This window comes from Geospiza fortis, unplaced genomic scaffold (assembly GCF_000277835.1).
Source record: "Geospiza fortis unplaced genomic scaffold, GeoFor_1.0 scaffold26, whole genome shotgun sequence".
In the NCBI taxonomy this organism is placed as follows: Eukaryota; Metazoa; Chordata; class Aves; order Passeriformes; family Thraupidae; genus Geospiza; species Geospiza fortis.
In genome coordinates this window covers 619244-631054 of record NW_005054425.1, presented here as the reverse complement: position 1 = coordinate 631054, position 11811 = coordinate 619244, and the positions used below count along the sequence as shown (strand labels likewise).

The following is an 11811-nucleotide window of genomic DNA, read 5'->3' as shown; positions in this document are numbered from 1 at the left end:
TGCCTAATTGCTGTGATCAGACCTCCATAAATCTCACCCGAAAGAGGAAGTCTGGGAAATCGAAATCTGTCACTGCGAGTGGGCTGGGCTGGGCCGGGCTGGGCCGGGCTGAGCCCCTGGCTGCTCCAGGGCACTGCCAGGCAAAACACCCCGAGTGTAAAAGCAAAGAGAGGTGCAGGGGGAAGCCCCTGCTGTGCTCCAGTCCTCATCTCACGCACGCCCAACCTCTGTGGCACCCAACTAATCCCTGTGCTTATTCCTTCCCTCCTCCCTGGCTCAGAAGAGGAAGAATGGATAGAGGAAGACGACGGTAGTTATTGCACCTTTCATTATTTCCTCTCTCTGCTCTTGGGAGAACTCCTGGGTCCATGTGTTCTGCCTCTCCCTGGTTGGGGAATGGTTTTCTTTCATTCTTCCACTTCTCTCTCTTCTTCCTGCACTCCTCCCGTGCCCTGCTGTGCTGTGCGTCCATCCTCTGTCTGTGCCTTGTCTCTTATATCTGCCAGCCGTGGTTTGCTGTCCTTGCTGTCTTCCTTTCCTTGCCCTCTGTGTGGCTGTGGCCCCGCGGTGTTCCCAGGGCACGGCATCGCCCTGGCTCGGCCGGGGGAATCCCGCGGGGACGCGGCTCCCTCCAGTGGAGGAAGGCTCCAGCAGGGTCACAGAGCATCCTCAGCCAGCCCCGGAGCTCCCCGCTAGAGCAGAGCCATGCGGGTCCCGCCTTCCTTCCCGGGCTCTGAGGCACCGGCAGCGTGACAGGGGATGAGGGACAAGGCAGGAGGTGGCGACAAATCCTTGAATCCTTGCATTTCATTACTTTTAGGGGGTTTTGCCCTGAGGAGCACGGGAGCCCTGGGGTAGGGTTAGAGAGGAGCCCTTTGCTCCCCAGCCACTGTGGCTGCCCAGGTCCCTCTGGGCTCTGTCCCAGGGCAGGGAGAGATGTGGGGAGCTGCAGGGATAAACATGGGGAGCTGCAGGGATGGATAAGTGTGAGGGGCTGCAGGGATGGATGAGTGTGAGGAGCTGCAGGGATGGATGAGTGTGAGGGGCTGCAGGGATGGATAAGTGTGAGGGGCTGCAGGGATGAATGTGAGGGGCTGCAGGAGCCAGGGAACGCTGCTGTGCTCACTCTGCCCTCCCTGCACAGGTCAGGAGGAGCAGGTAGAGGAGGTGGAGGAGGAGAGCACAGACGCCAAGGCAGAAGGTGAGTGGGGGCCGTGCCAGGCTGGGCCATGGTGGCTTGGCTGGGCCATGCTCTGCTCCAGGGCTGCCAGCTGGGGGCTGGGATGTCCCAGCAGGGCTGTGACAGGGGCACGTCACCCAGATGGGGTGTCCAGTAAGGGGGTGTCAAACTGAGATGCCCTTCCCTGCTCTGTCTGGGCCCTACAAACATGAAATGGTGATGAAATCCATGGAATACAAATGGTGTTTGCTGCTGGTGGCTGTGTCCAGCCCTCTGAAATAATGCCAAAAATGGGCCAAGCCTGGCTCACCAAGGGGTCCATTGCCTCAGAGCGGATTTCTGAGCTGGGATTGAGCTCTGATGTGTCTGATCACCAAAAGAGCACTGGGTTTCATGAGGTGGGCTTGGGGCATGGTGTGTGACCCTGTGCTGTCCCCTCTGCTGGGGCAGGCTCAGATCCTGGCTGTGACCCCAAGTCAGGGTGCTGGGACCCCTCAGTGCTGGGGGCTGCCCTCACCCAGGGGTGCTCATGTTCTCCCATTGCTTTTAAACAGAACAAGAAGATGAAACGAAAGCAGCAGGAGAAGGTAAAGCAGGAGCAGAGGAGAGATGGGTTTGGCCATTCCAGTCCTGATCCCATTCCCCTGAGACACTGGGCCCTTGTAATGAGGTTTTGGTGCTGAATTTATTTACTGCCAAAGGGACAATCTGTGGTAAAAGGGGCAGAGCTGCCCTGGCCACATCCCCCAGCAGGAGAGATGGATTTGTGCTGCCTCTGGCAGAAATTCACCCAAAATGCAGCAGGAGAGAGAGGCCCTGCTGCTTTTCCAGCCTGAGCTTCTGCAAAACTTGTCTGGATTCCTCCTGAGAGCACCTGGGGCTCTCCTGGCCCCCCTGTGAGTGAGGGGTGTCCCTCAGGGGCTGCTGACCCCCATTCATCCTGCAGGGATGGAGCCGGGGCGTGCAGTGGGGACAAGCATGGGAAAGAGGGGGACAGCCCCCCCACAGTGTCCCTGGGCAGGACTGGCCACGGGGACACAAAGCATCGTGTTTTCCACAGGTGGAGAGGGAGAGCGCGAGCAGGAGCCCGGGGAAGGTGAAGTATCACCCTCGTTCCTCCTCCTGCCTGCCGGGGGTTCCAGCGCTGCCCTGCTCAGCCAGCAGCACCGGGGGCACCCCGGGGGCACAGGGCTGGCACCTCGCTGCTGGGGGGTCCCTGGGCAGCCCCCGCAGCTGTGGGGAGAGGGAGGGCTCGGCTCAGGGTGTGACAGGAACCCCTCGGTGACACTGACCTTGTCTTTCTGTGCTGCTCCTGGGACCTGCAGGGGAATCGAAGCCAAAACCCAAGTAAGTGTGGCAGGGTTTCTCTGGGGCAAGGTCTGTGCCAGGGCAGAGGCTCCATGTGACAGAGCCTGGTCCATAAAGGACAGGGCACAGGGAGCCTCCAGGGCAGGGTGGGACTGGGGCATGGAGAGAAAAGGGAGAGAAACGGCAGCAAAACACAGCCCATGAAGGGGACCCTGAGAACGAGGTCTTTAGGCAGTTCTGAAGCATTTTGTACGTTCCTTGGGAGAAGCTCAGCTGCCCTGTGACCCTGCAGGTGGCAGAAGTGTGTGTGTGTCTGTATATGTGTGTGTGTGTGTGTGTGTGTGTGAGCACCCCAGTGTGGGACACAGAGCCCAGGCTATGGCTGGCATGAGGCACATGTTTCCAGGAGTGCCAGGGACTGACCCCAAGGGAGCAGGACTGTGAACCATTGCAGGAAACCTGGGGGGCCCACCTGGGCCCCTGGGATTCTGCAGTGTGGGGGGCAGATCTGCCCTCAGCCACCATCATCCCTTCATCCCTCTGTGCCCCTGCTGGGCACCTCCTGCCCTCTCTCAAGCCCCATGGGAGGAAGGATCCAGCTGCCTGTGCCAGGTCACACACAGCACACAGTGCCCTTTGGGGGGAGCAGGGGGTGGTGCCAGCTCAGGGGGCTGGCAAAGGGCCCTGGCCAGGCTGTCTGCAGCTTGCAGGGTTATTCCAGCCATGCAGGCACCTGGGAGCATTTCCAGGGAATGCCACAGGTCTTCCTCTGTGGCTGCCCAGCTGGCACCTCCAGCAGGACGCACTGCACTCCCTCTCCTGCAGCTGTGCCCCCTCTGCACCCCGGGGGCTCAGGAGGGTGGGATGGGTGAAGGGCACGTGCTGTCCCAGACCTGCTGCAGCCCCCTCGTGCTCCGGCTCCCCCTCCACTGCAGGGTCTTCATGCCCAACCTGGTGCCCCCCAAGATCCCAGATGGCGAGAGACTGGATTTTGATGTAAGTTCCCACCCCTGGGGGTGCTGCCCTCCCTCTGCTCCCCCTCAGGGTCTGGCAGCTGCTGGAGCCCTGGCTGTCTGTGCCTGCTGCAGGACATTCACCGCAAGCGCATGGAGAAGGACCTGAACGAGCTGCAGGCCCTCATCGAAGCCCACTTTGAGAGCAGGAAGAAGGAGGAAGAGGAGCTGCTGTCCCTCAAGGACAGGATTGTATGTGTTCAGCCTTCCCCCCTCTGGCTATTGCCACCTGGTCCCTGTGGGCACTCAGCCACTGTCCCCTCCCCACAGTGCTGGCACACCTGGGACACCCCTGACCCTGCAGGACAGAGCCTGAGGGTTGAACCAGATTTTTATTAACCCCAGTGCCTACAAACCATAAAATTCCCTGAGCTGGAAGGGACCCACAGGGATCACTGAGTCCAAGCCCTGTCCTGCACAGACACCCCAACAATCCCACCCTGGGCATCCCTGGCAGCGCTGCCCAAACACTCCTGGAGCTCTGGCAGCCTCGGGGCTGTGCCCATTCCCTGGGGAGCCTGGGCAGTGCCAGCACCCTCTGGGGGAAGAACCTTGCCCTGAGCTCAGCCTGAGCTGCCCTGTCCCTGCTCGCTGGGATGCCCCGGTGGTGCTGCAGTGCCTGCTGCCGATGCACCTCCCCCCGGGTCACTGTCCCCAGGCTCCCCTGGGGCTCTCAGGGCTCTCGGGGGTCTGTCCCTGGGAGCAGAGAGCATGCAGATTCCCGGCGGTGCCCAAGCCCACGTCCCCTCCCTGTGCAGGAGCAGCGGCGAGCGGAGCGGGCGGAGCAGCAGCGGATCCGCAGCGAGCGGGAGAAGGAGCGCCAGGCCCGCATGGCCGTGAGTGTCCTCTGGAAATGTGACCTGGGATGCGCCTGGGACACGAGCTGTGTGTCCATCCATCCACCGCTGACCACCCTCTGACCCTGGCAGGAGGAAAGAGCTCGCAAGGAGGAAGAGGAGGCGCGGAAGAGGGCGGAGGAGGAGGCGCGGAAGAAGAAGGCGTTCTCCAACATGCTGCACTTTGGGGGATACATGCAGAAGGTGGGACCCTCCCCAAGGGGCTGTGATGGAGCCACTGCTGCTCCTGGGCAGGGCTGGGCCATGGGCTGGCCCCATCCATGTGACACTGGGGGTTTACAGGCAGGAGGGACAGGGAACTGTGCTTGGGTCAGGAGGAACCAGGCCAAAGTGAGCTCAGAGCTGCCCCGAGCTCAGCTCTGCTCTGCAGATGTGCAGCTCCAGCCTTGCCTCAGGGACAGGGATGGGGACAAGGACAAGGAGTCTTGTCCACTGTGGCCAAAATGTCCTTGAGGACCTCATGTGCTTCTGGAGTCCCAAAAGCTGAGGGTGTTGGGTGTAAAACTGGGGTTGGGGGAGACCAAAGGCTGGGCAGACTTCCTTCTCTCCAGTGGATTGATGTTTCCTCAGTCAGAGAAAAAGGGTGGGAAGAAGCAAACAGAGCGGGAAAAGAAGAAGAAGATCCTCAGCGAGCGACGGAAGCCCCTGAACATCGACCACCTCAGTGAGGACAAGCTGAGGTGAGCACAGGCTGCAGGAGGGATGGCCAGGGCAGGATCCCGGGCTGGGGACAGCTCCTGGGCAGGATCCCGGGCTGGGTCCCAGCTCCCTGGGGCTTCCAGCTGAGGAGATGGCACAGCTGGGGACGGGCTGTGACACCCCATGGAGGACACGGGCTCCAAGGCTGTGCAGGGCCACCATGGCCGGGCTGCGACTGATGGCACCAGCCATGAGAGGGAGCCAGGGTCACACGGGTGGCACAGGGTGTGCTGAGGAGCCAGGGTCACACGGGTGGCACAGGGTGTCCCAGGGAGCCAGGGTCACACGGGTGGGATGTGTGTCCCCATATGTACTGACCTCCCCCGTGGCTCTTGTCCTGAACTCACTGCCCGGATAGCACATCCCTGTCTGGGAGCCTCCTGAGCCCCATCCCCAGGAGCAGATGAGGGGTTGGCATCAGTGCCCCATCCCTGCTGAGCTCCCTGGGAGCCAAGCCCTTCCCTGCACTGTCCCCAGCTGGCTCTTCCTGCAGGGACAAGGCCAAGGAGCTGTGGCAGAACATCCATGACCTGGAGGCTGAGAAATTTGACCTGCAGGAGAAGTTCAAGCGGCAGAAATATGAGGTGAGCCCCAGGGCCTCTGATTTGTTCACCCTCTTTTCCTGACTGCTCCTTCTGCTCCCCAGCCAGGGGATGAGCTGGGCTGTGCAAGTGATCTCCCAGCTCCTGGGGACATGCATGGCACCACCACAGGGCAAATACATCACAGGCCAGGCAGGATGGAGCCCTGAGCAACCTGGGACAGTGGAGGTGCCCCTGCCCGTGGCAGGAGGTGGAATGAGATGGGCTTGAAGGTCCCTTCCAACCCCAACCATCTTGGGATTCTGGAATTCTAAACCCCACAGAAAAACTGCTGGGGAAGAGAGAGCAGTGATGCATCTTCAGCCAGCCCTTGTCCCCATCCTGGGGCTTCTTGTCAGACCTCACCATCCACCTGCAGCTTTTTCTTGCCAGACCTCACCACCCACCATTTTTTCTTGCAGATTAATGTTCTTCGGAACCGCATCAGTGACCACCAGAAAGTGTAAGTGGCTGCCCCTCCCTCCTCCATCTCCTGTCCTTCCAGCTCCCCAGGTCCCTCCCTATGGATTTCCCTTGCTAAACCACCTCCTCCCCTTCCCCCTCCTGCCTCTGGTCTTGCTGGTGCCCAGCATTCCTGGACCTGCAGGTCTGTCCCAGGATCTCAGTCCCTGCCCTTCTGCTCCTGATGGACCTCCACGGTCACACTGTCACCAGCTTCCCCCTCCCCAGAGACCTTGGCAGGGGATGGACCCCAGGGAGAACCCCCTCTGCATGGGAAGCTTTGTGTCCTCTGGGGTCCTTCCAGTCTCCAGGCACCCCCTCCCTGCAGGGGCTCTGCCCAGCATCCCAGGAAGCTGCTGGAGATCCCAGCTTGTCCAGCAGGGGAAGTCCCACAGGCTGTGGGATTTGTGCAGGCCCACGAGGCCAGGGGAATCTGTCCCCATGCCCATGGTCCCTGCACGTGGCTAGGGAACCCTTCGTAGGAGGGTGGAAGAGGCTGTGTGACCCCTAGTCCCAGGAGCACCCTGGTGCTCCCACATCCCCATCCCACTTCCCCCTCGTGTGGGAGGTGCTCAGCCCACCCCGGGTGTCAGGGGCAGCAGCTCCCACCCACTTACACCGGGTCTCTCTTCTCTCCTGCCCCACCACGGTGTGATCCTGCAGCAAAGGGTGAGTACAGGCATTTCTGAGGGCTCTGTGTCCCTGCACAGGAGCTCTGTGCTCTGCGTCCCTGCACAGGAGCTGTGTGTGTGTGTGTGTGTGTGTGTCCCTGCACAGGAGCTCTGTGTGTGTGTCCCTGCACAGGAGCTCTGTGTGTGTGTGTCCCTGCACAGGAGCTCTGTGTGTGTGTCCCTGCACAGGAGCTCTGTGTGTGTGTCCCTGCACAGGAGCTGTGTGTGTCCCTGCACAGGAGCTCTGTGTGTGTGTCCCTGCACACGTGCTCTGTGTGTCCCTCCATGTGTGTGGCAGGGACACCAGGACCCCAGGGCAGAAGCAGGGCTCAGGGATGAGGCAATCCCAAGGATTGGCAGCCAGAAATGCCCTTCACTGCCCTTCACTGCCCTTCACTGCCCTTCACTGCCCACCCGCACCTCCTCCTCTGTGCTCCCCTGTGCTGGTTAAGGCGAGCCATGGGCTGGGTCCTGAAGGATCCTGCAGCTGCTTTTATCCCTCTGCAGCCACAGATGCAACTTGTCAATTCTTCTTGGAATGATTCCTGGGGGGGAGAAACATGGGAGGGAAATGGTGGCTCCTTAGAATCACCTGGCAACTGCATGAGCTTGTTCCCAGGGAGTCCCAAGGCTCTTTGGCTCAGGTCCCAAGGTTTACCTGGGGCCAGTGGAGACTCCAGGGCAGTTTCGGATGGGAAAAGGCTGCAGGACCACTGACAGCACCCACCTCCTCCTCCCTGTGTGGTCACTGATGCCTTTTTGCACGTGCTGTTCCTCTTCCTTGCAGATCCAAGGGTGCCCGTGGGAAGACCATGGTGGGCAGCCGAAGGAAGTAGAGGCTCAGGGAGAGAGGAGGCCGAGCCTCAGGAGCTGCAGTGGCTGCACAGAGCCCTGGCTGCAGGAGTGGAGGTTCCGGGGGCAGAGGCCTCAGGAGTGTCCCATCTCCACCCCCAGTGTTGCTGTGTCTGTAAATAAAGAGGTGCTGAGGGGGTGCAGGCGTGGTCTCCATCCTGAGGCTCTGATCCAGGGGACACAGGCTCAGCACAGCTCCAGGAGTTGCCCACCTGCTCCCCAGGCTGTGAGAGGTCACAGCAACCACACAGGACCCCCCAAGCAACTGTCCCTGTGCCTCCCAGCATCACCTCAGCTACACTCCTTGGCAGTTTGGTGAGACCTCAGTGCTCTGAGCTGCTTTTCCTGCTGCACCTTGGGGCAATCCTCGTCACGGCCACTTCTGCTCTGCTTTTGCTGTACCAGAGCCCCAGTGGCTCCTCTCTGGTCCCCTGTGGGACACCATGGACAGGGCACTGCTTCCAAGCCTCTTGGCCCATGGAACAGTCACTAACTCACCTTCCAGGCTATTTCCATTCCTATTTCCAGCTCTTGCTAAAGGCTCTGACCAGCTGTGTTTGCCTCCTCTGCATGTTCCTGACAGCATGCAAGGAAGCCTTGAGATAAAGCTGTGCGGGGAGGCCACTCCTCTGTGCTTCAGGGGCAGATCTCTTCCATCTGGCTGGGAATCTGCAGCACATCACACGTGTGCTGTCCCTGGGGACACATCACCTGCAGACCCCCCCAGTGTTCCTGGTGGATCTGGATCTGGTTTTGGACCTGGATCTGGACCTAAACTTGGACTGGCAGCCAGCCCAAGGCACCAGAGGTCCTGGAGGGCTGTTTGCTGCCCTGTTATGTTATGACAGCCTGTTCCATGCTGTGGATAAAGCAAAATCCAGCATCCAAGAAGCCTTTCCCAGAGCAGTGGGGACAGAAGGATGCACGGGGTGGTGAATCTTGTCCCTTGGTGAGATGTTTTGTGTCTCCCTTGCTGGGGCTGCCTGTCCTCCCCATCCCTTGCCTGGTGATGTGGGGGTGTCCTGCAGGTTTCTCCCATGTGCTCCTGTTGGATGAGGATTTATTTTCCCTCCTTCAACACACACCACCAGGTTTTGGGGAATAAGGCTTTGGGAAGCTCAGAATCCGTGAGGCACGAGTGGAGGACAACCAGCTCTCCACCACCTCCCTCCTCAAAACCGAGGTGCGGAGGGCAAAGGGGAGAGCTGGGTAGGGTGGCACTGCTGGGACACTGGGATCATCCAGAGGGTGGCTGGGTGATGGTCCAGCAAGGGACATTTCCAGCCTGCCTGATGCACGGCAACAGGAGACAGGAGCTCTGGGGGCAGTCAGCTGTGTGTGCCTTGGAAAACACCTCCCCTTGTGCAGGCCCTGCAGATCCATTTTTTCTCCCAGGCCCTGCAGATCCATTCTCCCAGCCCTGCAGATCCACGTGATATGACAAGGGAGAATGGTTCAAATTGAAAGAGGGCAGCTTTAGATTAGATCTTAAGAAAAAATTATTTACTGTAAGGGAGGTGAGGCCCTGGAACAGGTAGCTCAGGGAAGTTGGGGATGCCCCACCCCTAGGGGCATTCAGGGCCAGGCTGCACGAAGTTCTGTGCAACCTGGTCTAGTTGAAGGTGCCCCTGCCCATGGCAGGGGGGTTGGAACCAGATGAATCTTCAAGATCTCCTTCCAACCCAAACAATTCTATGATTCTAGGGTTTCTGCTGGAGAGTAGAGACACAAAGAACCATCACACAGGAAGACTTTCAGAGGGATCAAAGTGCAGCCCCATCTCTGTGCCAGCTGTGAAGGAAGAGCTCAAAGGAGGAGGCAGTGAAATGATCCTTGGGAGAGCAATCCTGTGTTTCTCTCACTGCAACATGACTGCAGATCCCCAAGACCATGGATGCACCCCTGGCTGCAGGCTGAGTTCCCAGCCCGAAGCAAAAGCAAGGCCATGAGCGGTGGATTTCAGGCGTAAGTCTGGGCAGGTGGTGATGGCCATGGGATGCAGGTGAGTTCCCTGCTGCAGGCATGGCAGGTGCACAGCCTGGGGAGGCTCCAGAAACTCAAAGGCTTGGAACAGGAGCTGGACAGCAGGATTGCTTGGGCAGCAGGACTGGAAACCTCGTCAAGGTTACATCAGAATCACAGAATCTTCTGAGCAGGAAGGGACCCACAAGGATCATCCAGCCCAACCCCTGCCCTGCACAGACACCCCAACAATCCCACCCTGGGCATCCCTGGCAGCGCTGCCCAAACACTCCTGGAGCTCTGGCAGCCTCAGGGCTGTGCCCTGAGGAGCCTGGGCAGTGCCAGCACCCTCTGGGGGATGAACCTTCCCTGATCTCCAGCCTGACCCTGCCCTGGCCCAGCTCCATCCTAGGAAACCTCCCCCCACCCCCCCCTTCCTCCCCAGCCATCTCCATTCCACCACCTGCCATCTCTGAGCTGGGGCTGAGGGGATCCCTCACTCTGTGCCCCATTTGATGGCCCCAATGAGAGGTCCCACATCCCCTCTGCTGAGACCCTGGGGCCCTGGCAGGATTGCAGCCCCAAGAGCTTCTGCTCCATTGTCCCAGGGGGTCTGTGAGCCCCTGCAGCCCATCCTGGCCTGTAATGCTGTGGGCACTTGCCTGAGCCTGGTTCCTTGGGACATGAATTGGCCAGATGGCCCCAGGACAGCAATCCAACATGTCCCAGAGATCCGAGCACATCTCCAGAGCACCCCTGGATAAGGGGAGCTGGCCAAAGCCATGAGCAGGCCGTTCCTGTGTGGGATGCAGGGGCAGCACCAGGCTCTGCAATATTTCACCGTGGCTTTGCTCTGGGTCTCAAGCAGGCAGAGAAGAGCACAAGGCTGCCTCACTCCAAGCACTGCTTTAGCACCAGGACAGCCCCAAACACTGGCCCAGCATTTATCAGCACCTTCTCAGTACCAAATGCATCCTCCCTCACATCCATCTCACCCCATGGGGACAGTGGCACCCAGGGAATGCATGGACAGACCACGAGCTGCAGGTCTGTGAGCCCTGGCAAAGGCTGCTGCAGGCTGGGCTCCTCAGCAGTGCTGGGACACCTGTGCTGGACCCTGTGGAGAAGGATTTGGACCCTGGGCTGGCAGCAGCCTCTGGAGCTTTGAGCTCCTGCCAGGACATTGGCACCACCCCGGGGAGGGCAGAGCCCCACGAGCCCTGCACTGCACACAGCACACGCTCTCTGCAGCTCTGCAGTGCCTCACTGAGCAGCTGAGGGCTCCTGCCTGCTTGGCTCAGGCTCCATGGGACACAGCCTGACCCCAGTGCCCAGGCTGACATGGTTCCCATGAGCTCCAGAGAGGTGCTGCACAGGGAGCTCCTCAAAGGACCACAGCATGGAGCTGGAGCTGGAGATGGACTGGGTGATCCTTGGGTCCCTTCCAAGGCAGGGATTCCGTGAGCCCAGGTCCATGTCCTGTGGCAGATGCTGCTCCTCCGCAGCCTGTCAGGGAGTGTTCACCTCACAGCTCCCGGGAAGGTGCCCTGCTAGGGAAGGGCAGAGCTCCCTACCCCTGGCACCAGGGCAGTGCCTTGATGTGGCAGCCAGAGGTGCTGCTGCCCACGGGGACAGTGGGAGCACACAGCAGAGCTGGAGGACAGCAGAGCCCTGCAAACACAGAATCACTGAATGCTGTGGGCTGGAAGGGATATCAGAGCTCATCCCATTCTACCCTCTGCCATTGGTGGGGACACCTTCACAGACCAGGCTGCTCAGATCTCCACAATGAAGCACTTCGAGGCTGTGAACACTGCACAACCCTCCCCAGGCTGCTGCTGGGATCCCTCACCCTGCTCTGCTGGGCTACCCCAGACTCACCATGTGCTCCATTGGCAGGTGGGGACAGCAGCACACCGCAGAGCCCTGGGATGTCCTGAGCTGGAAGGGACCCACAAGGACCATCCAGTCCAACCCCTGCCCTGCCAGGGATGCCCAGGGTGGGATTGTTGGGGGGTCTGTGCAGGGCCACAAGGTGGGCTGGATGATCCCTGTACATCCCTTCCTACTCAGGACATTCCACAATTCTGTGATTCTGTGATCCAGTCCCCCCTTCCTGCTCAAGCAGGGAGATGTTGAGGAATTGTTTCCCCCTCAGGCCCATCCTGGGTGGGTGGGCTGCTCTGCCTCTCCTGCCTGTCTCCCTGGGGAGCCCATCAGCCCCAT

At 60.1% G+C, this 11811-nt stretch overlaps 1 protein-coding gene across 4 annotated transcripts in view; it reads left to right on the top strand.

The window, feature by feature from the left end:
* Positions 1-8247, top strand: part of TNNT2 (troponin T2, cardiac type) — a 10630-nt gene extending 2383 nt beyond the window's left edge. Inside the window, exons 4-17 of one of the 4 annotated variants that reach the window (XM_031061783.1) lie at positions 284-310; positions 1145-1201; positions 1735-1767; positions 2241-2276; positions 2506-2527; positions 3424-3484; positions 3577-3693; positions 4260-4337; positions 4431-4541; positions 4929-5038; positions 5551-5641; positions 6061-6101; positions 6764-6769; positions 7559-8247. In XM_031061783.1, coding sequence (XP_030917643.1) covers positions 284-310; positions 1145-1201; positions 1735-1767; positions 2241-2276; positions 2506-2527; positions 3424-3484; positions 3577-3693; positions 4260-4337; positions 4431-4541; positions 4929-5038; positions 5551-5641; positions 6061-6101; positions 6764-6769; positions 7559-7607 — 839 coding nt within the window. In that variant the 3' untranslated portion in view covers positions 7608-8247. Of the gene's footprint in view, positions 1-280; positions 311-1144; positions 1202-1734; positions 1768-2240; positions 2277-2505; positions 2528-3423; positions 3485-3576; positions 3694-4259; positions 4338-4430; positions 4542-4928; positions 5039-5550; positions 5642-6060; positions 6102-6763; positions 6770-7558 lie in introns of all 4 variants that reach the window. The other 3 variants (XM_005426789.2, XM_005426790.2, XM_031061784.1) reach the window with 3 other exon arrangements.
* The last annotated feature ends 3564 nt before the right edge of the window (positions 8248-11811 follow it).